Source organism: Chelon labrosus (assembly GCF_963514085.1).
Source record: "Chelon labrosus genome assembly, chromosome: 5".
NCBI classification, from domain to species: domain Eukaryota; kingdom Metazoa; phylum Chordata; class Actinopteri; order Mugiliformes; family Mugilidae; genus Chelon; species Chelon labrosus.
In genome coordinates this window covers 28382042-28402513 of record NC_140341.1, presented here as the reverse complement: position 1 = coordinate 28402513, position 20472 = coordinate 28382042, and the positions used below count along the sequence as shown (strand labels likewise).

Genomic DNA, 20472 nt, shown 5'->3' with positions numbered 1-20472 from the left:
TCACAGCTTTGAGTTCTTCTCATTTACCTTCACATCAGCATTCTCATACGAATCAAAGGCACTGTTTTCCACAGCATATTGTTTGAACTGTGCGGGATCCGAGGGTAGGCTCTCATTGTCTGCGTCAGGGGAGCCACGGCGGCATTTCCTTATATAGGCCTGGTAGGCTGTAAATGGAGAAACATGGATTCAGAAACTGGATAGTGATTTTTTAAAGGGGTAATGAATGAACAATGAAATTAAATGAAATATATTTAAAAAAAAAAATAAAAAAAAAAAAATTCTCTTGTGATTGTGAAACAATCCTGCTTCATTCACATGCATGCTGACACAAAAAGATGGAGGTCCAGGAAGTGGCACGTGCAGGTTTGCAAGCATCTATGACTAAGGGTACAGGCTTCCACACCAAATGAACTTTACAACTTGTTATCATTTACTTTATCATCATTAACCTTGACCATTGGCATCCGTCTTTCTCTGCAGTTTGCATCACTATTTCCTCTGTATGAAATAAAAACTAATGGAAAGAAACAGTGCATCAGGGAGGAGAGGAAAATCATGTCCACTGTTGAACAAAGCAGTCTTCTCATAGTGTCGTCAAACAATCTGATTCTCTTGCATTGCTTAGAGGTGCCAGAAGCGAGCTCTGACCCCAGCATTTGAAGGGGCTGACAACAGTCAACCAAACAGAAAATGGAAGGAACAACAACTGGAAGTTCATATTCTATAAAAAAGCCTGCACCTTTAGCAAAATTGCCATCACTAACTGTTTGTGTCTGCATGTTAAACCCTTACCTCCCACGGCTACGACAGCCACCACAAGCTGGAAGATACTGTAGATGAGGGGGAATGCAAACATGATTTCCAGATCTTCTGGTTTGAAGGACAGTTGGACAATGGTACTGCACAACTGGGCATTCTGGAAACCTGTCTCCAATGCAATGGTTCGACATCTGATCAATGAAAAAAAAGATGAACATCTTCATTAGGATTGTTTGCAATTTCATCATTTCAAATCCTCATGAAAAAGAATTTGGCACTATCAAAATAAATACAGAAAAGCAGTTGGACACATCACAAGCTACTGGTTAAGGTTTAGTTTGCATTATGGTAACATCTCTGCAGTGGTGTCATCCTACCTGAACCAGGGCTGACCCACAAAGCGGGCCAGCAAGAATCCCAGACCGAATCCAATAAAGGGGTAGATAGTTCCAATTATCCATAAGGAGGGTGCAATGACCCAGGAGGACTGGTAGAGGACTCCTCCGACCACAGCTATGATGACAATGAGAGCAAAGCCAACAATGGAGCCAATCTGTGCACAGCAGACACACAAACACTTAATTAAAACCCAATCCAGGCATTTGCACAAGTTAAGCAATGCTAAAATAAAAATAAATGTAAATGTTATGACAGCTCCAATGATCAAATTCTGCAAGATACTATAGAATATTCCTACCTTAAGGATCTTCTTTGCCACGTTGGGCCACTTGCGTTTTACCAACATGCCCACACCAATTGGAATGAGAAGGGCTGCTAGAGTGATACCTGAGGATACACAGATTTCACGCCATGTTACCATAACGTGCACGGCTTTTTGAACAAAACCACAAAGCAATTTCAAAACATAGTAAATTTATAATCGATGAACATTAAAATAAACCATTCACAAAACAAAATCAATTTTTAATTAAGTATGCCAAAGAGTAAATATTATCCAACACGTGTTTTTTTTTTTTCTTCTTCCTGGAATTCTCCCAGATATTTCTGTTCGCTTACCAATACTGTCGTATGGAATCTGAATGGTGTCGCTGGAAGTCCAGGTGGTGGTGTAAATGAGCAGGCACAGAGGCATCATGCCCAAGGCCAGGATAGAGGAACAGGATGTCATGCTGATACTGAGGAGCAGACAATGTGGGCAGTGGGTTGGTCAGCGTCTCAGAGCACATTTATATTTTTCAAGCGGCACAAGAAAATAAACATATATAGTCGTATTAGTTCATATTTAGGTCCTATATAGAAGTTGCTGAGGTGAAACATACATGTGACGTTATTTCTAGAACCATCAAATTCACAAAGTAGTCTTTGTAGTGTATAATTAAAACACTGTAAGGTCAGTGGGAAGTTGTGTATGATATTTGTTGTGTAATTGTTACTTATATTATTGAGAAAAAAAACACCGTAGGATACAGAAATGTGCTTGTACATAATACATATTACTGTGTCAAATAAGTGTGCTGAAAAATCCTTTTTAATGGAGATCAAGAATTGCATTTCCTGACAAAGTTAGATCAGATGGACAGATTTTTTTTACACAGCCTGAGAGCTTTCTCCCATCCAAACAACAAAGAACCTGCCCAGCAGGCCCAGTTTCTTACCTGAGGTCCATGTCTCCATCCAGCCAGTAGCAGATAATATTCGAGGAAGAGCCTCCAGGACAGCAGCCCATAATGATGATGACGATCGCCTGCACGGGCTGCACCCCAAAGGCTAGTGCCAAGGCAAAGGCTGTGAACGGCATGATGCCAAACTGGCAGAGGAAGCCAATGATGATGCCCCACGGTTTCTTGAGGTGACCCCACAGCTTACTGGCTTCCACAGTGCAACCCATGGAGAACATGACCATGGCAAGCATTATGGTGAGCACTGTGCTAAGCACGAGGCTCAGTGTCGCATTGAAGTCACTGACAGGAGCAAGGCAGTTTGCCCCTGAACAGACTGTGGCATGAACATCACAGCCCATAGGTACAGTTGCTGCCATGGTAGAAGAAGAGGGAAGTGAATGGCTCCGGGTTTGAGACAGGCTGAGAGTTCCCGCACAGCTTCTTAGAATCCACAAGACCGGACCAGCTTCTTCCTCTCTGATATCCAAGAGTTGACTGGAGCAGTGAGAAGTGTCAGCTCGCTCCCCTTTATGCCTGCAGTGCCACGGCCAAATAAAATTGGGAGGGAAAATCAGGTGAAGGAAAAAAATCAAAAATTAACCAATACTTAATGTTTTATGGGGTCAGTGTTCAGAGGCACGAGCATATAAAAAGGGAATCATACTGAAATATGAAAAGGGATTGCATAACGGCTCCAACTTTTATAGCCCTTGGTATCTTAAAAGTTTATTGGACAACTATCCTGTGTAGCATCATCATCTGCCAGCAAGGAGGGAAGATGCTTACAAGACATGGTACACCACGTACATACTCTTTGAACAATCCCGATTAAAATTACCCCTTTGACCTCTTTTGTTATTTGTTATTGTTACGCTGCTCATTCAGAAAAAGGTATTTCCTTTTTTCATTTTAAAGCAAACGCAAATCTCAACGACTGATGTTAAATAAATATGAAAAAAGATTAACAGCATAGTTATACTAAAGTAGCACCTACGAGGATACTTGTATATTTTCAAGGCAATGAATGTTCCATGGAGGACAGAAAGGTCAAAAAGGGCACAGCAGTATAAATGGAGTACAGAGACACTACAGCAGTTGGTTCTTTTTCTTGATTATTATATACTTTTTTAAATATTAGTGTTTTGGAACGGGGAAAATCCAACAAATCTGTTGCAGGCCTTTTTCTGACAAAGTTAGGAAAAGGTTGCGCCCTGATGGCTTCACAGCTTCAATTCTTGTTAAAGTCGTTTTCACAAATACTGATCAATGTAATATGGGTTGACACTTACGTATTCGTTTGTTTTGTGTTTCATATTTGCATTTTATTTTTTTATTGAAGACATTTTGCTTTTAAGTATCGTACAATCTTAATTATATCTAACAAAACATTGTAAACCTATCACACCTAAAGAAGTTTAGGAGGGAGTGAATACTTTTTTATAGACACTTTAGATCAAAATGCTGCACATGCCAGATGTAGAAACAATAAAATGTTCCCTTTAAAAAAACAGTTTTTATTCACTGCTGATACTTGATCCTTTTGGCTCTGATGTGCCAAAGCTTGCCATGAATCAAGACGAGCACAGCTAATGTTTAGGACAACTCTGCACTCTGTTCTGTAATTTTCCTAACAACTCATTTTTTTCATGCCATAAAATCATATTTAGGACAAAAGATCACCCATTGGAATGTTCTTACCTTACTGACAGTAGTCCTACTGAAGAGTTACTTTCCAGCGTCTCTCTAGAAGGGGTAATGGCCAACTACAGGTTAAAAGACAACCAGCCAACACAAACTCAATAATGTGTAACTATTTATTACAAAATAAAAGATGACTGAGCAGTTATATAAATGAAAAGCAAACACAAAATAAAAGGCTGTTGAATGAAGAATTAGTTTCTTGGTCACCACATGAGTTGTAATTGTAAAAGTAAAATCTGAATAAAAATGGAATCTGGAAATCTGAAAAACACAAAATATTTTGTCTGTTAAGAAACAGTGATGGCGGCTGTTTAATGCAGGATTCTTGTTTCAGTATTTATCTTTTTGTCCTACATTCTTATTATTCTTGTACAGCTGTGCAATGACAATAAGAAAGGCCACTCAAACATATATTAATTCAATAGTGCAGAATAACTCCTCCTGCTGCTCTCGGGGATGGCTGCTGCCATCAAGGAGTGTCATTGCTATGGGGTGGGGGTGCCTGGTCTGGTCTAGGTGGGTGCTACATGTCTAAGTAACATCCACATGAATGCCAGGTCCAAAAGTTTCCCAGCAGAACATTGTATTGTCACAAGATGGTCAATGTTATTCACTTCTCCTGTCAGTGGCCTCCAAATTCAGTTTGACTAAGTGCAATAATTAAAAGTTGACAGAAATGCAATGACTTTCTGTCAATTAAAACTAGATGAAAACTATGAAAAATGTGATTTAGATAAATAAGCATTTAAACATGAAGAACAGCACAAGGTGTTGACCTGGCCTCCGAAGGCCCAAGAAAAAAAGAAAGAAAGAAAGAAATATATTTTGAATAAATGAAAACAACATTTCCATAAACTCTGCAGCGCAGCACAGATTGTAGTCAGGTACATACGTACAGGATGGAATCCAAAAAGAATACATCAACAAACAGGTGAGCATATTAGAGGTTGTGATTGTCACATTCAGGATAGGACTCCCTCTTGTCATGACAGATGGAACAAGGTTTCCTGAGAAGCCTACTGTAGACTGCGCAGAGTTTTGAAAAAGCTCAAATTCAATGAAACCGATGACGCCTCTTTTTCAGCTGACATTTATCTTTGTTAGATGTTGAATACAACACAATAATTACATGCTGTTCTCTACCACGTAGCATTCAAAGTTGAATTAAAATGCTAATCTAATTTACCCTAGTTGCTGTTTTTAGTACTTTTACATACAAGAACAATGCTGACAACATGGGACCTAAATAACTGTTAAATCTTCATGTTCATGTAAGGATCCACGGATGAATTGTAAAATAATGCGCTTTAAAACACTTTAAGTGAGCACCACTTTAAATATGTAACCTGGCGTGTGTTAAGTCATGTTGACAACCCCAGTGACATGTCACAACGTGCAAAACAGAACTCCAGTTGGCACTTTGGCCGGACCTGTTAAAAAAAAGACGACACGTGCAGTTGTTACCTTGGTTAGAGGCTGTTGGATGGCAATAACAGACACATATAGACGGTCCAGAGGGAGTTTCTTGTAGAGAGACACATTTTAATTGATATGTAACTTTTATAAGACTGTTAGCTGCGCGGACTGTTTCCACCATCAGTATCCAGCACGTTATGTAATTAAATGTAATGTAATTAAAAAAAAAACAAAAAAAAACTTTAAATTGTTATTATTCCCCTACCATGCAAAATTTTGGCTTGAAAGTGTCCGACATCCTTCCAGTCAGGTGCTGCAGATGGAACAGCACCTGCTGTCTTTGATGGCCGAGACTCACTAAATGAAACGCCTTGAGTTCGAGGGCAACACAACGTTTGTGCGGCTGCCATTGTTCGCATAAATCAGAGGACAACGTATTTGTCTGTGTTACATGTCAGCTTGTTGAAAAATGAGCGATAAAAGTAGAATGATTAATGAATGATGAATAGGGGTTTGAGGTACACTAAGCTGTGTTACTTGAGTATATCCATTTTGTGTACAGTCTTTCCACTCTCGAGGAAAATGCACATTTTACTTCACTACATTCATTCGACTCTTTTAGCTAATAGGGTTAGTTTAAAGTTTGGATTTTAGTTGAAAGAAATTCCAAAGAATTGCTTTTAATACTTATATTATTATCAGTTCTAGTAGAGATTTAATCTCAGACATGTCACTTAAATTACTGAAATATAAATACATTTGTGTATCAGAACTTTTTTTTTTTTTTTTACTTCATTCGTTGGACTAAACTAGATTAGCCAAAAACGAGCTCACCTAGAGCAGCTCCAACATTAAAAAGCAATATTAAAATCTACTTTACAGGTTCACAGTGTTTCTCATTCACACCAGTGCTAGCAGAGATGTGTTGCAAGGTGGCAGCCTGCTATGAGGAAAAAAAAAATGTTCTCCCAGCCGAGCCACAGCGGCCTTATCAGTCACAGGGGACATGTGCATACTCATGCAGTATAGTAGTACTCATATATAACGCACTGAAGGCAGGACTTTCGGTAATTCTTCTCACTGCATAAATCTCTATAGTTTCCGAGCAGTAATTCACGTCCCTATCTTAAATGTAAAGGTGTGTATGGTGCATCATTCTTCTGTATGTGTAGTTCAGTGGTATGAGGGAGGGGACGGTAAGACACTTAAAGTACATCTACAGAGGAAGGCTTATCAGTCTTTATCTGCCCCATCACCTTCAATCGTTTCACCTTTGTCTGACTTGTCCTTCATTCAGACCGCAGTAAACCTGAAAGATCATTTTGCTCCTGGTGTGTGAGGGAGCGTGTCTTGGCTTGTCACGTCATGGCCATTATCTTAAGAGATCTGATTCCAGATAACAATCTAACCTGATGGGTTCACATTTCACGCTTATACTGCTCCACTGTAAAATAAGGAATCCAAGATAAGACGGTTTGGGGAATTGCACTGAATAGCTTGTCTTTTATGTAACAAGTGCGAGACAAATGGAAGGAGGATACAATGGGAATGTCAGTATGTGACCTTGACCTCTTGTAAAGTAACTTCTATAAAACAGAAGTTTATTGCGGCATGTTTGCTGATCTATCGTGCATTTTTAATCCCCAGCCTCCACCCCACTCTGAGATTCTCAGTATACTTCCAGTCTTGCTAAGAAGCCATTTGTGAATAAATTTCTATTAACTCCTGTTGACATCTAGTCAAATTACTGTTTAAAGGTGAGACGTTACACATTTCCAAAACTTTTTGGAAACCATTCTCATACTATGCACTTTGATAGACTGGATGCTCCTCTGAACACAAGCATTGCACTGCCTATGTTACACTGCACAGTTTTCAATCAGTAACACTTGCCGTGTTCGCCTGAGCTCGAGTAATTCATTCAATAAAAATGTCTCCCATCTCAACTGGAACGGACTAGTCTCATAAACAGGAATTTTCAATTGGATTGAGATCCTTTTAATAGAAAAATATTAGTAACAATCATGTAAATGCTTGATCCAACCATTCAACTCTTGGGGTTGTCACTGCCAGTCTTTAATGAAGACGACGACTAAAAATCTTGGTCTGTGACCATTTTTTCTGTGACTCAGACGAGGCGCTGACGAGCTAAACCTAAGATCTGATGAGAAAAACTATGACCAAATGTTAATGAGATAAGATGGGACTAGAATGTTATATTATGTGATAAGATGTTATTAGAATATCGGACATTCAAAACACATTATCCCTTCTAATGGGCTGGCTGTTTTTTAAAATGTGCACCCTAGTCATTGGGTTGGATATGGGGTGTTTGATTTCAGTCAGTTGACGGTAGTCTACCAAAATTAGCAATTGGCCATAAGCGTTGTGGCTACAGATTAGGTGAGAAGCATAGACTGCAAAAAATAAAAGTACAACACGTCACACTCAAGAGTCTGAGTAGTACTGTCTGAGGGTGGAGGCCTGTAATTGATAACCCGCCCACACCTCTGCCTAGATTAACTCACATGTGTGTTTGACTAATACTGCGCTCTGCTCTGCCTCCACCAGTTACACAAATATGCTGGATTGTACACGGCACTTATTTTTTTGTTCTTTTTCCTACTCTTAAGGCCCTTTTAACTACCTAAAATGACAGAAAATTATTTGATGTGTTCTTTAGTGTTTTAGTTTGGCCCAAGTCCCATCCACTAACATGGAGGAGGTGGAGCTTGTGACCTATACTGCAGCCAGCCATCGGCTCCACATGCTTTGTCTTCACTTCAGAGGAGCAGTCATGGCGTCCATTTTCTCTGCAGTCTATGGTTAGAAGAATACGGCTTTTGAAGGCACATCGCCCTGCTATTTATGCAGCCCCCATCGTGTTAAGTAAGCTAACTAAGTTAAAGGAGTCTCACCGAAGTACTTTTCAAGTTGCTGTTTTGCACTACATGAAGTTATCACCCCCTGCTGACTTTTTCCTCACACATATTTAAAGAGTGTACAGTAGACTGTATAACGGATTAGCATTTAGCAAACTAAAATTGTCCATAAATGCAACTCCTGGAATGATACCCTTGTGTATAAGTCCAAATACAGTATATTATTCAAGTTGCAAGCCTGCAATTTATTAAGATTTTAATTATTATTTTGTTTCAATAGACTTTTCAAAAAATAAACTCTGGAAAGGGATATGTAGAATTGTGCAGCGTCCATATACTGACAGGAAATGTAAATAACATTGACCATTTTGTGACAATACAATGTTCTGCTGGGAAACTTTTGGACCTGGCATTCATGTGGATGTTACTTAGACATGTACCACCCACCTAGACCAGACCAGGCACTCCCACCCCATAGCAATGACACTCCTTGATGGCAGCAGCCATCCCCAGCAGGATGCAGCCTGACACAGACACACACACAAAAATGCTTTAGGAACAACAAAAAAAACATGAAGAACAGCACAAGGTGTTGACCTGGCCTCCAAATTCAGTTTGACTAAGTGCGATAATCAAAAGTTGACAGAAATGCAATGACTTTCCGTCGATTAAAACTAGATGAAAACTATGAAAGATAAACAATACTTAAATGTGATTTAGATAAATAAGCATTGTTTTGTCTGAAGACCAAGACTAAATTAAAAAATGGTTGACAAAATGATCACTGTTTCACAATTCACTGAGAAATATAACACAATTAGTATTTCTTAGTAAATGGCTTCAAAAGATTGAATGTACACTGCACATTCATTCCTTCATCTTCTGTAACCGCTTGTTCCTGTTAAGGGTCGCGGGGTCTGCTGCAGCCTATCCCAGCTGTCATCGGGCGAGGGGCGGGGTACACCCTGGACAGGTCGCCAGTCTATCACAGGGCTAGTACACTGCACATTAGTCACCATAATGCAATATTGGACTTCCTCTGGTAGAAAACATCTGTATTTTAAGTTACTCTGATAAATTCTCACATAGAATTTATCTAAAAAATAAAAAAAAAAGTATTTATATGACCTTTCATAACTTCTTAGGCTGCGCTTTTAACTGGGGTATTATCTTTTCCAACCTAAATTTCATAACAACAGTTTTATGTCATGGTTTATCTTAATGGCTTTGACTCATATTGTTTTATAGTGTTGTACAACAACTTATTTAAGGTACTAAAGTTTGGTATACACCTAGAGATATGAAAAATTATATATATACATATATATATATATATATATAAAACAAACCACTGAGAACAGCAATGAAGGACATTGTATTTTCAAAATTCTCCATTCCGTGCTTTGCAGTAGTTGTAGCCACTTATTATATTCGCAATCCAGTCCATCCCGCTATACTATCAGGAAAGTATGTGTCAGTATCAGTCATATAGCGAGCGTCTAGCATACACGCTGCACCTAGATTTTGTTGGTATTTTCTAATTTTTTTAAGGTTGTGTAGAGGTAGGGAATAACCTTAGTCTTGGTTAAACATTGAAAAAGAAAACAGTGACGTGTCGACTTTTTCAATATTTAACCAAAACCACAATCTTTCTTAATGTTAAACCAGAACACATGCAGGGTGCATAAAGTACAGTCTTGTTTACAGTGCCATGCCTATGACAGCAGTTGGTGAATGAGACAAAAAAAGAACTGACGTTAATGGAAAATCTGGCGCCAACAATATAATAATGTAATCATATTTTGATAATGGCACGTCATTAAAACACATGAAAACGCAACGTTTGTCCGGTAGCTTATCACTTTATTTCCACCTTCTCAGTTTTTCATTTGATGCACCGTTCCTTTCTCTTATTAAAAAAATAATCTTTTTTTTTTTTTTCAAAATCAGTCTGCCTTATCCAGATGTTGCTATGGAGAATTCAGGGATTTAATTTTGTGTCACAGGTAGTTTCCCCCTAGCAAATTTTCCATGAAACGTTTTCCTTTTTTTTTTTTTTTCCACACCAGGACAATGGAAACTACCAGGAGGAAACACTTCAATATTTCCTTACAATGTTCGTCTGCATTTCAGACCATCAGTCAGTCAGTCAAGCCTCATGGTTACTCAGTGTTACCACAAATTATGGTCATAATATACTGTTTATGCCATATATTCTTACTGGGACTGTTACTCTCTCTGTTACCTCTACACTACTAACACTACAGCATTCAGTTCTGTGAAGTGGAATGTAATCTGTAAAGTAAAAGGATAACTTGGAAGGAAACTACCCAAAAAACATGGACGTTTTTATTATTAGAAAATAAAAGCCTCTTTAGCAGTTGTTTAGCAATTTTCAAACAGTCTCTGCTATTGCCGAAATATCCCAGAGAAGGTGAAGTGAGATAACCACCAAGCGACATTTCCACTCAATGAAACTGTTCCTGGGCCTCTCGTCAGCTCTGAGCGGTGTCCTTCAAGTCGATGCTCCCTGTCACATGGGCAAGGAAGCATCTGAGGAGGTAGAGCCCCATAAAATGCAGGGAGCTGTTGCAAAAAAAAAAAAAAGGTATTTATCAACTCATTTGACTCTCAACACACTGACAATAAATAAAATGAAAATTATAGGCATATGCATGCAGCATCTTATAAATGTTAAAAGACTGAACTTCTTAAAGACAGAGATACTGTTAGACTCAGCTGGTAGCATTTAGTTATTTCAAGTCCTAATCATTATTTTTATTTTTTTTTTTAAATATCATTTTGTGATTTTACATTTAAGATTTCACATTTAAAATTTCCCAAATCTAGTAGTGTGTGGTGATTTTAACACATCTTTGTTTTCTAGCTTTCTAGACTGACTTTACTCTTAAGCTGCATTGATGTGTGCTATGTCCTCTGTCAAAACAAATAAAAATACATTAATAAATTAATATTATAATAAAGTAAGAATTATAATAATCCAGTTTAATGTATTTATTTTGAAATGACATAATATCCACAACTAAAAACAGAGTCTAAGAATAATGAATGATGCTGTTAAGGTGTACATTTAGTTGATTTTTACCCTCTCAACTATGAGAGGAGAAGGTGGAAGTAAAAAAAGACTGGTGTTATTCTTTATTTTCCTTAATGCCAACAAATCCAGGGAAACAATTCAAATGAACTCAATCCAATTGGTGTTCTGGTGAGTATTTACGGCAGCAGGACAGTGTTTGTGAGACTTTTTCTGACAATGACAAACATGCATCTTTGTTTCAGAATAAGTGAGACGGTCACCTGATCAGAAATGGCTGGGGGAAGCAGCTTGTAGTCTGTGTTCTAAGCATATCTTGAAGATTCATCAAGTTTGTCAGCAGCGTTCCATGTCCACATTTGTCAATCTTGGTCACCACCATCTGAACAACAAAACATTTGACACATTGCAATTTTACCGCTGTGCACAATAAGAACATAGGAAATTCTTACAAACTAATATCAAAATAAGAACGAAGCTGAACTGTCAATAACTAGCATTGTGATCACTTACCAGGAATAACAACAACTCTAAAAAGTGTCCAGGTGATCTGAAAATGTTGCAGTGACAGGAACGGATTATCGTTTAAGGCTAGGTTTAAATATTTACTTTCTTTCAAGTGCCGCTCAGGTAGCAACACAATTGTTGGATTTCTCTGTAAGGTCTTGATCTTACGATGTAAAGTTCCCTAAAATGACTTATGCAATGACTGATAAATAAAACTGAACTGATCTTAATTTTTGAACTTATTAATTAACTAACTGAGCTTTTTCTAGGACTGGATTGTGTTTCATCAGCAAATAAAAAAAACAGACTTACTCTGACATCTGCTGGACAGCTAAGATCACTTCACTGCCCAATCTGAGTTTTCAAAGATTCTTTTTTTAAATTGTGCCCTGCTTTGATTCAACAGCAGAACTGTTTAATAATCTGAAACCCTTGAAACCGGTGGTCTGCTTGTTGAAGCGTTAAAACATGCACATTGCCCACCTCTATAACGACACATTTCCAGAAATGTTACTGAACACTGATAACGGATGAACAGATTTAAGTGGTTGGCCAAAGTCACACATAGCTACTGTTTTAGAACGTTTCACATTTGGAACTGTGGCCGTTTCAGCTCATGGCCTCATACTGTTTCTGAGTGTTCATCTTTGTTAAAAGCGGCGCTGTCACAGTCTTAATGTGTTATAGTGTTTAATAACCTGAGAGCATGAATAATTGACTGCAGAGAGTGCGTGGAGAGTGGGGGTGCTTCATTATAACATCAGAGCGGTGGTCTTTCGGTGGGGACGGCAGTTTTTAAATAGCTGAGTGGGAGCGTTCAGCATTAATTCAGTGTGGACATAATGAAAGAGTAGGAATGATAAAAATGTAAAAAAGGAGGGGTAAAGCTGGTTAATGGTTACCAGGGTCACAAAAGAGTGGAATCCCTGTATTTCCAATTTGCACACAGTGTATGCTTTCTGCTGTGATTCACTTTAAACAAAACACATAATATAAGCCTGTTTCAACACATTGTTTTGGCCACAGTTTTCACACTTGCAGCAGATGATATTGTAAACTACCTCTCAAAGCATATTATTTGCTCGCTGCAACATGCCACACACAGCAAGTTGCTATTTCGCTAGTCTGTAAACTGTCACAGACCATAGAGGAGTAAGAAAACTAATAGATGCATCGACTAATCAGCTATATAATGTGTACACGAATGCCCAGTCAGAACTCAAAGTTAACTTAAGTAATAATATGAAAATACATATCCACGGCTTAGCGATCACTAAAAGGTGTGCAAGTGTCCTACCACGTATGGACATCTGGTCTCCTCACACATCTCCAAGGCAATCAGGTCAGCCTTCTGAACACCAACACTGCCATCCACCAAAAGGAATGTCCTCACGAGACTGAAAAAAAAAAAAACAGGCGTCCACGTTTTAGTGTAACCAACACCAGGTCGATGGATGTCGTGCTCAAGGTCCTTCTCTTTCATATAAAGAAGAACACAAATGTTTATTGGCTGAGATATTCAGCTGTAAAAATGAGGCGAGTGCATTTAAAGTCACCATCATTTTTTACTTGAGACATCTTTTAAGACATGTCTTTAAAGTGATCAGCTAGTGTACTTGTGAAACCCGAATTAACTGTAAATGACACTGTGGTAAAAAAACAGCACCACCTAATGGATCAAGTCACATCTGTACGTAGTACAACTGAGAAAGAAAGTGTGACACGTGCCACTGATTTTGGGTGCATTTCATTTGTCAGTGCGGCTCCTCACTCTCGTAACTTGCATCTGCCAGAGAGGATATAAAAGAATAAAAGCGAGGAACATAAGCCACAATAGACAGACTGTTTAACAAACAGAAATTGTGAAAATATGCATGTTTCATTTTGCTTTTGTGATAATGACAACATGATATATTTGTTAGCCCCGTTTTTGCATGTGTGTTTGATGGTTGATATACAATGCAGCCACTGAGCATTTTATTAGGAAGACCTCCTTTTCAACAACTACCCAATAGGCCTGTCAAGTGGCAGCAATGTAATATAAACATCAGAGAATGAGACCGGATGGAGCTGACGCAAGGGTTATGGGAACTCGGAAAATCACTTCTCAACACTACGCTGAGCAGCAAAGAATCTAAAAATGACAACACGTCCAACATTGTTGCTGACGTGCTACAGCAGCAGAAGATTATGTTGAGTTCCAGTCCTGTCGGGCAAGAACAAAAATGTGATGCTGCAGTGGAAACAGGCTGACCAAATGTGGACAGCTGAAGAGTGGAAAGGCCCAGAAATTGACATCAACATTATGAATCCATAAACCCAACCTGGCTTGTGTCAACAGTCCAGACTGTTCATGCAGGTGTAATGGTGAGAGGGATGTTTTTGTTACAATCAGTCAGTGTCTGAAAGCCAGAGGCTCCATGTCACAAAGCAAAAGCTATCTCATAGTTGTTTCATAAAAGTAGAATTCAGTGTCCTTCCTGGTTACCATATCTGACCCCAGTAGCAGACCACTGAGGTGTGGTAGAAAAGGAGAGGGAGCAAAATCTCAAAGGAATGTTTCATACATCTTGTGTAGACCTTGACACCGAAACAAAATAAGACTGAGTGGAAGCAAAGGGAGGCTCTATTCAGTACTTGTGTGATGTTCCTAATAATATATTAAAAATAATAAGGTGTTTCTGAGTAGTTTGTATTACTGATGATTTTGAGTTATCTTTGGTATCATGGATTTATTTCACCCCCACAAGGGCCCATACTATTTAAGGGAGTTCACAGCATACTTTATGTTCTGACTCATATGACAGCAAGGTCACTTTGACCCTCCAGACATCAATCATATGTGAATAAGGGCTATTAATGCTCTCTGAAAGCAGATTGAAGTAGATATCTTACTTTTTCCTTGTATAAAGGTAAGGCTCCACCATATCCACAAAGTCTCTGGGCGCCTTGTGTCCGTAGCCTGGCATGTCCACAATGGTGAAAGCTTTGCCCACTCTGAAGAAGTTCATTTTCTTTGTGTGACCCTGAGGTTAAAAGAACAGTGAGAGAAGTCAATAAAAAAACAACTGTGTGTATGGGTTAGCATCACAACAGTTGGTCACTATATTTACATATGGATGACATGGCATTAAACTAAACAGATTTCAGTAATTTGCAACCACATATTCAGTTTTTTGAACATCTGATTTTCTAGAAAAAACGACTATAAAAACATGTTCAAATCTTGTTCTGAAATACTGATGTTCTAGTGCTTGCTCTGGGTTCTGTAAAGCATCTTGAGACAATCTGGATTGCCTTTGAGCATGGCTTGATTGGTGGTGTCATCAGTCAGTGAGCTGCTGCTCTGCAGACCGAAACTCCTTGTTGGTGAGAGAGGTCAGAGGAGACTAGTCACACTGGATGGAGCTGACACAAGGGTTATGGGAACTCGGAAAACCGCTCCTTAACACTGCGCAGAAAAGAATCTAAAAATGACAACACATCCAACACTGTCGCTGATGTGCTACAGCAGCAGAGGATTATGTTGAGTTCCAGTCCTGTCAGTCAAGAATAAAAAGGTGACGCTGCAGACAGAGGTTCACCAAAAGTAGACAGTTTATGACTGGAAAGACAATCTGGATTGTTACTGAGGCTACGTACATAAAATTGAATATAATGTTTACAAGTCGTGGCTTAATCCCTCTATTTGTGACTTATGCCTCTAGGCTGGATATCATCTTCCTCAGTTCTTATCCAAGACTGTATTTTCAATAGTTGTGAACTATGACTACATTGTCTGGTAATTTGTATTGTCAACCTCTTGTCAAAAGCCAAAGTCATATAATTTTCTTGTATTGTAGATACAGTTTTTAATTACAGACACTGAGTGACTTATTTACTCTCGATCTGACCATTTCTTCTCTGGCTGCAGAGAAAATGCAGGATCTCAGACCACCTATGCAACAAGATTTTTACCCTGTTTCATATTGCCTCCAAACATCATTCACCTGCTTATATAGTTTCTTCACTGTGCCGCAGAATTTATACTCGTTTCACCAGCCTGAGACGTAGAGTGTATAAAGATAGGCGACAGAACAGCTCCTCTACAGTGAAGCCAAAGCAGGTAGAGCTCCCCCTGGTGGCTGGCTGCAGTATTCATGGGTTTCACCAGGTCCCTTTCCACAGGTGTTTAAAATCAAGCACCTAGATTATGAATGTAGACTGCATGGTGCTTGATTAAAACACCTGTGGAAAGGGACCTGATGAAACCCATGAATAGGTCATAAGCCCACCTCCTCCATGTTAGCAGATGGAACTTGGGCCAAACTAAAACACTAAAATACAAGGATAGTTTCTTTCATTTTAGGTAGTTAATATAATAGTGATGCATACTCAAGTGTCCTTTTTTTTTTTTTAGGTACTAAAACTTTGTTTTAGTTAGTTATTTGATGCTACAGAAACAGGATGGGACATCATGATGACTACCAGTTGCCATGCCAACCACTCCAAGCTTTACCACAATCGAGACTTAGGGAAGAGTGACAGCAGTGGTCCTTACGCTTTGACACAATTAACATTTTCAATTATCTGTTCCCCATTTTTGGACATGTTTTCAGGTGATTGCCGTCTCAGTCCCTCTCTCTGCGTCACGGACATAAGAGCCGTGTGCGTGTTTAACAAAGACTGGGGCTGTGCTACACACACACACAGACAGAGCAAGTGTGATCTTTGGCTGCATTCACACAAAATCAGGTAATTCATCACTTTCCCACAGGGCTGTGCAGAGATGTGGGCGTGTCCATTTGTGCTTTAGAACGTAACTGCTGTGAAACAGAAAATAAGGTTTAATTTTCTGATTCACTGCTTGGTTCTTGCCAACATCGCTCCCTCCTTTATTGATTATTTGGCTCGCTTGACCACCTCCACTCTCCCTGGCTCTCTCTCTCTTGCTTGTTGAGCAGGGGAGGGGGCGCCAAGTCTGAATACGGTGTTTTACAAACAGCAACCAACAAATACTATTTATACCTGGTTTCCCACAAATATGGTTTTACAAAAAAAAAAAAGAAAAATAACACTGTTGATCCACATGTGTAGTGGGAAACACATATAAACCTTTTTGGAGACACTGGTTTGGACTACTCACTGGAGTTTTGGAGACTCTGACTTCTACCTCAGGAGTCAGAGAAAACAGAGCTTTGATGAGAGACGACTTGCCCACATTGCTTCTGCCGATAAAACACACCTAGAGAAGCACACAGACACAGAGGGATATCACCAACAGACAGTTGCTGTAATCTGTAGTCTTGTATCTGTGTTAATAATCGCCTGTAATTTCTTGACACATATGATTCTGTGCTGGAATACTTTTCTCTGGCTATGTTCAGGTTTTACTCATTCACAGAAATCATTCAAAACTTGAACTAAGCCACCTGCTTGGGCTGCTGTTGTTTGCCTCTGCGGGACCAATAACAGCCAAGGCCCACAGGACATGGCTCAGGCTCATCTATCTCTTCGACACAAGACAGATGGATGCAGTTCCTTGCTGCCAGGGAGCTGCAAATACATCATCCTCTGTCAGAGGCAGAGTGGTAACTAACTCGGCATGCCAAGAGTGCCTGTCCTGTCTACGCAGTGTTCCATTCTGAGCCCTCCGGTGAACGCTACAGTCTGTAAGGTTAGAAATGTGCTCGTTTATTATCGAGTGTCAAGTCCTACTTAATTATGTATGAGTCCACGGGAGGGTAAAAACACATTACTACATTAACTACATTGTTCTCAGTCTGGGGCCATGTTTTGGCTTGACAAGGGGTACTGTGAGCAACTTCTTAATCAACATCCTCACTCAGACCAATCTGTCTTTCTTTAACAGTTGTTCTATGCCCATCAATAGCCACTGATACTTCCACTAAACTAACGCATCTGCATAGGAGGTCATCTCATTGGTGTGTAAAAAAAAAAGGTTTTATGCAGCTTAGTGTTGTGTTTTACGCTTAAAAAAACATTTAATTGCATACCTCACAGGAAGGTTATGAGGTTATGAAAAAGCAAATAACGCCAAAACCTATTTGTAAGTGCAGGGCTCTGCAGTAGATTAAGGCTCGACCTGCTTGTCTTCACAATACGTGCCAATAAAACACATGTTAAATGACATATTCAGGAAAATTTGGCTGTATCACTCACAATTCCAACATCTCAGATTTTTTCATCTTCCTAAGAAAAGGCTTCCACCTATACAGATGTGTTGGTTTTAAGGCTGGAACTTATGTTTTTAATTTTTGTGTTTTTAATATTTATACACTGTGTTCTTTACTGTATTTTCTCTAGTCACAATTTTGTTGTAAAGCTGTAATTCCTTAAATTCAAAATTCAGATGTTTTGTTGGTTCAATCAACAGCATAAAATACTTGTTAGTTTTCATAAAATAAGAAAGCGTGTTAAAATCGAACATGAAAAAAAGATCACTTCATACTTCTGCTAATTACTTTAGACTCTACTTCACACCCTGGAGCGGAGTGGAGAATTCTCCCATTCTCCAATACATTCAATTGTTAAAAATCATCCCAGTATTTCTCGTTTTAAAATTCATTTTCATGCACAATGTATCATTAATCAAATCTCTCTTTTAACTTGTTTCTGATAATAAACACTACGAATTCCATTTATGAATAAAAAATAGCAAAAGGTTAAGCACTAAACTAGAAGAAGTTGTGAACAGCGTAGGTTCCTCACTAACCTCTGGCTGTTTCAGTTCAGGTGCATGAACCATCCTCTCTGCAGATGTGTAGTAATCAATCTTATGAGACGGTGAAGAGTGGAAAAGCTTTTCTGCTTCAATCATGTTCTCCAAACTAGGATGAAAGAGTTGGAAGGGTGTCCTGTCCACAGACCTGTAAATTCAGTTCCATTTATTAAAAAAAATGCTGAGGGTATACAAGAACTCATGTTTCCCTGCACCATTAATGACAAACCAATCACACACTACATACACAAACCACAGTACCTGTCCAGATACGTTTCCACCTCATCAAAGGGGTAAAGTAAGCTTTGCATCTTCTTTCTGGGAAGCGAAGTGACCTTCTGGAGCGAGGCTAGTTTATGGATTCTCTGCCGGGTAACAGCACAGCCTTGTGTCCCAGGCTGAAGCCTCAGGCAAAGCCGGGGACCAAACATGTTCCCTTGATGAATTCAGACCTGCCTGCAGCTATGACAAGGACACAAAGGGTGATCACCTAACCTGATTGCTTTAATTTCTCAGTTATAGCTTTACTGCTATGTTACCATGGTTGTTTCAGATATCATAACACATTTGAACAGCTAAAAATATTTAAATAAAATCGTAAATTATGTTTTGGGCCAGGCGGATGAATTTTAGTCAAGTGACAAGTAATGCTAGCAAGCTAGCAAACCATTAGGATGACATGGGAAGTTCTCTTAAAAACGACCGCATACATTCCCAAATGTGAGTCAGTTTCACGACTTACCTAAACGCCAACATCCCCGTGTCTTAACATTAACGGAACGAAGCAAAGTCTGTCTACAAATGGCTGTTAGTCACTGCTGCAGTGACTGCACTTCCACAACCCATTTCACTGTTCTCCATGTTATGTGCAGCGCTCAAACGTGTCCGACCGGAACCTTAGACCCCCTAATGGTTCCGATATAGCAATTTATTTGCCGTTTTTGAAAAGTTAACAGAGTATTCTTATTCGACTTACAAAACCAACTTTCTAACCGAATATTAAGTAAACGTTTTATTTATGGTTATTTTATTCGGTTTTGTTTTTACCTCTACCCAGCAGACTGGACTGAGGAATCACTTTTACAGCTTGTCACGTGCCTTACTTTATAACTTGCCATTAATAAATAATAATAATAATAATAAAACATGCGTAGCAGTACTACAAATAGCAGTATTGTTCGGTTTTAGTGCTTGTTATTTTGTAGAAATGTACATAAAATTCCTTTGTTCTTTCTTTTCCTTTCTTTTATTTATTTTTTCGTTCATTATTTTTTTTTTTATTTTTTTTTTGGAAAATTCCAATATTTATGAGCACCTTGTTCTCTGTGATTATGTCGTGATGTACAAATGAGACAATGAAATGATCCCGGGAGGCTAAGGACAATGTGGTTACATCTCTCTCTCTCTCGCTCACTCTGGCTGGGCTATTCTAATATTGCACAGGTCCCTGAAACATAATTTATGAGCACGAATCCTCTTTTAGATTCAGCTACATTCCTCACGTTGATGCATGGCTGGTGAAATATACAGAAACATTCCAGTGTTCCTGCTCTCAGACAGAAAGCGTCTACTGTCCACAGGGAAAGGTACTGCTCCCGCTGTCAAATGCGTCCTCCATCACCCTCTTGGTGGGGATTATTGAGGATTATTATGCCGACATTTATGCAAAGCGCGCCAAAGAAATGTCTTCATAAATTTGGTTATAGGAGGTGGCAGTGATAAGCACTCCTTTGGGCCTCTCTCCCCCTCTGCATTCTTTTACACTGAGTCTCCCTGAAGGAAATGGATTTCCATCAATAGTCATGT

The 20472-nt window shown here is 39.0% G+C and overlaps 2 protein-coding genes across 2 annotated transcripts; both read right to left on the bottom strand.

Moving 5' to 3' along the window:
- slc10a2 (solute carrier family 10 member 2) lies at positions 1-2761 on the bottom strand (the record flags this gene model as incomplete). The annotated part of the gene is made up of 6 exons (XM_084544553.1): positions 1-167; positions 796-953; positions 1140-1315; positions 1460-1548; positions 1780-1898; positions 2379-2761. 6 exons carry the CDS (start codon positions 2759-2761, stop codon positions 1-3), a joined length of 1092 nt encoding a protein of 363 aa, XP_084400679.1.
- A 7464-nt stretch (positions 2762-10225) lies between these two features.
- gtpbp8 (GTP binding protein 8) lies at positions 10226-19533 on the bottom strand. Its single transcript, XM_084544238.1, has 8 exons — positions 19409-19533; positions 18928-19128; positions 18661-18814; positions 17071-17169; positions 14841-14971; positions 13243-13342; positions 11702-11820; positions 10226-10969 (listed from the first exon to the last, which is right to left on the bottom strand). The coding sequence occupies exons 2-8, from the start codon at positions 19095-19097 to the stop codon at positions 10879-10881; spliced, it is 864 nt and encodes a 287-aa protein (XP_084400364.1). The 5' UTR covers positions 19098-19128; positions 19409-19533; the 3' UTR covers positions 10226-10878.
- Between the last annotated feature and the right edge of the window lie 939 nt (positions 19534-20472).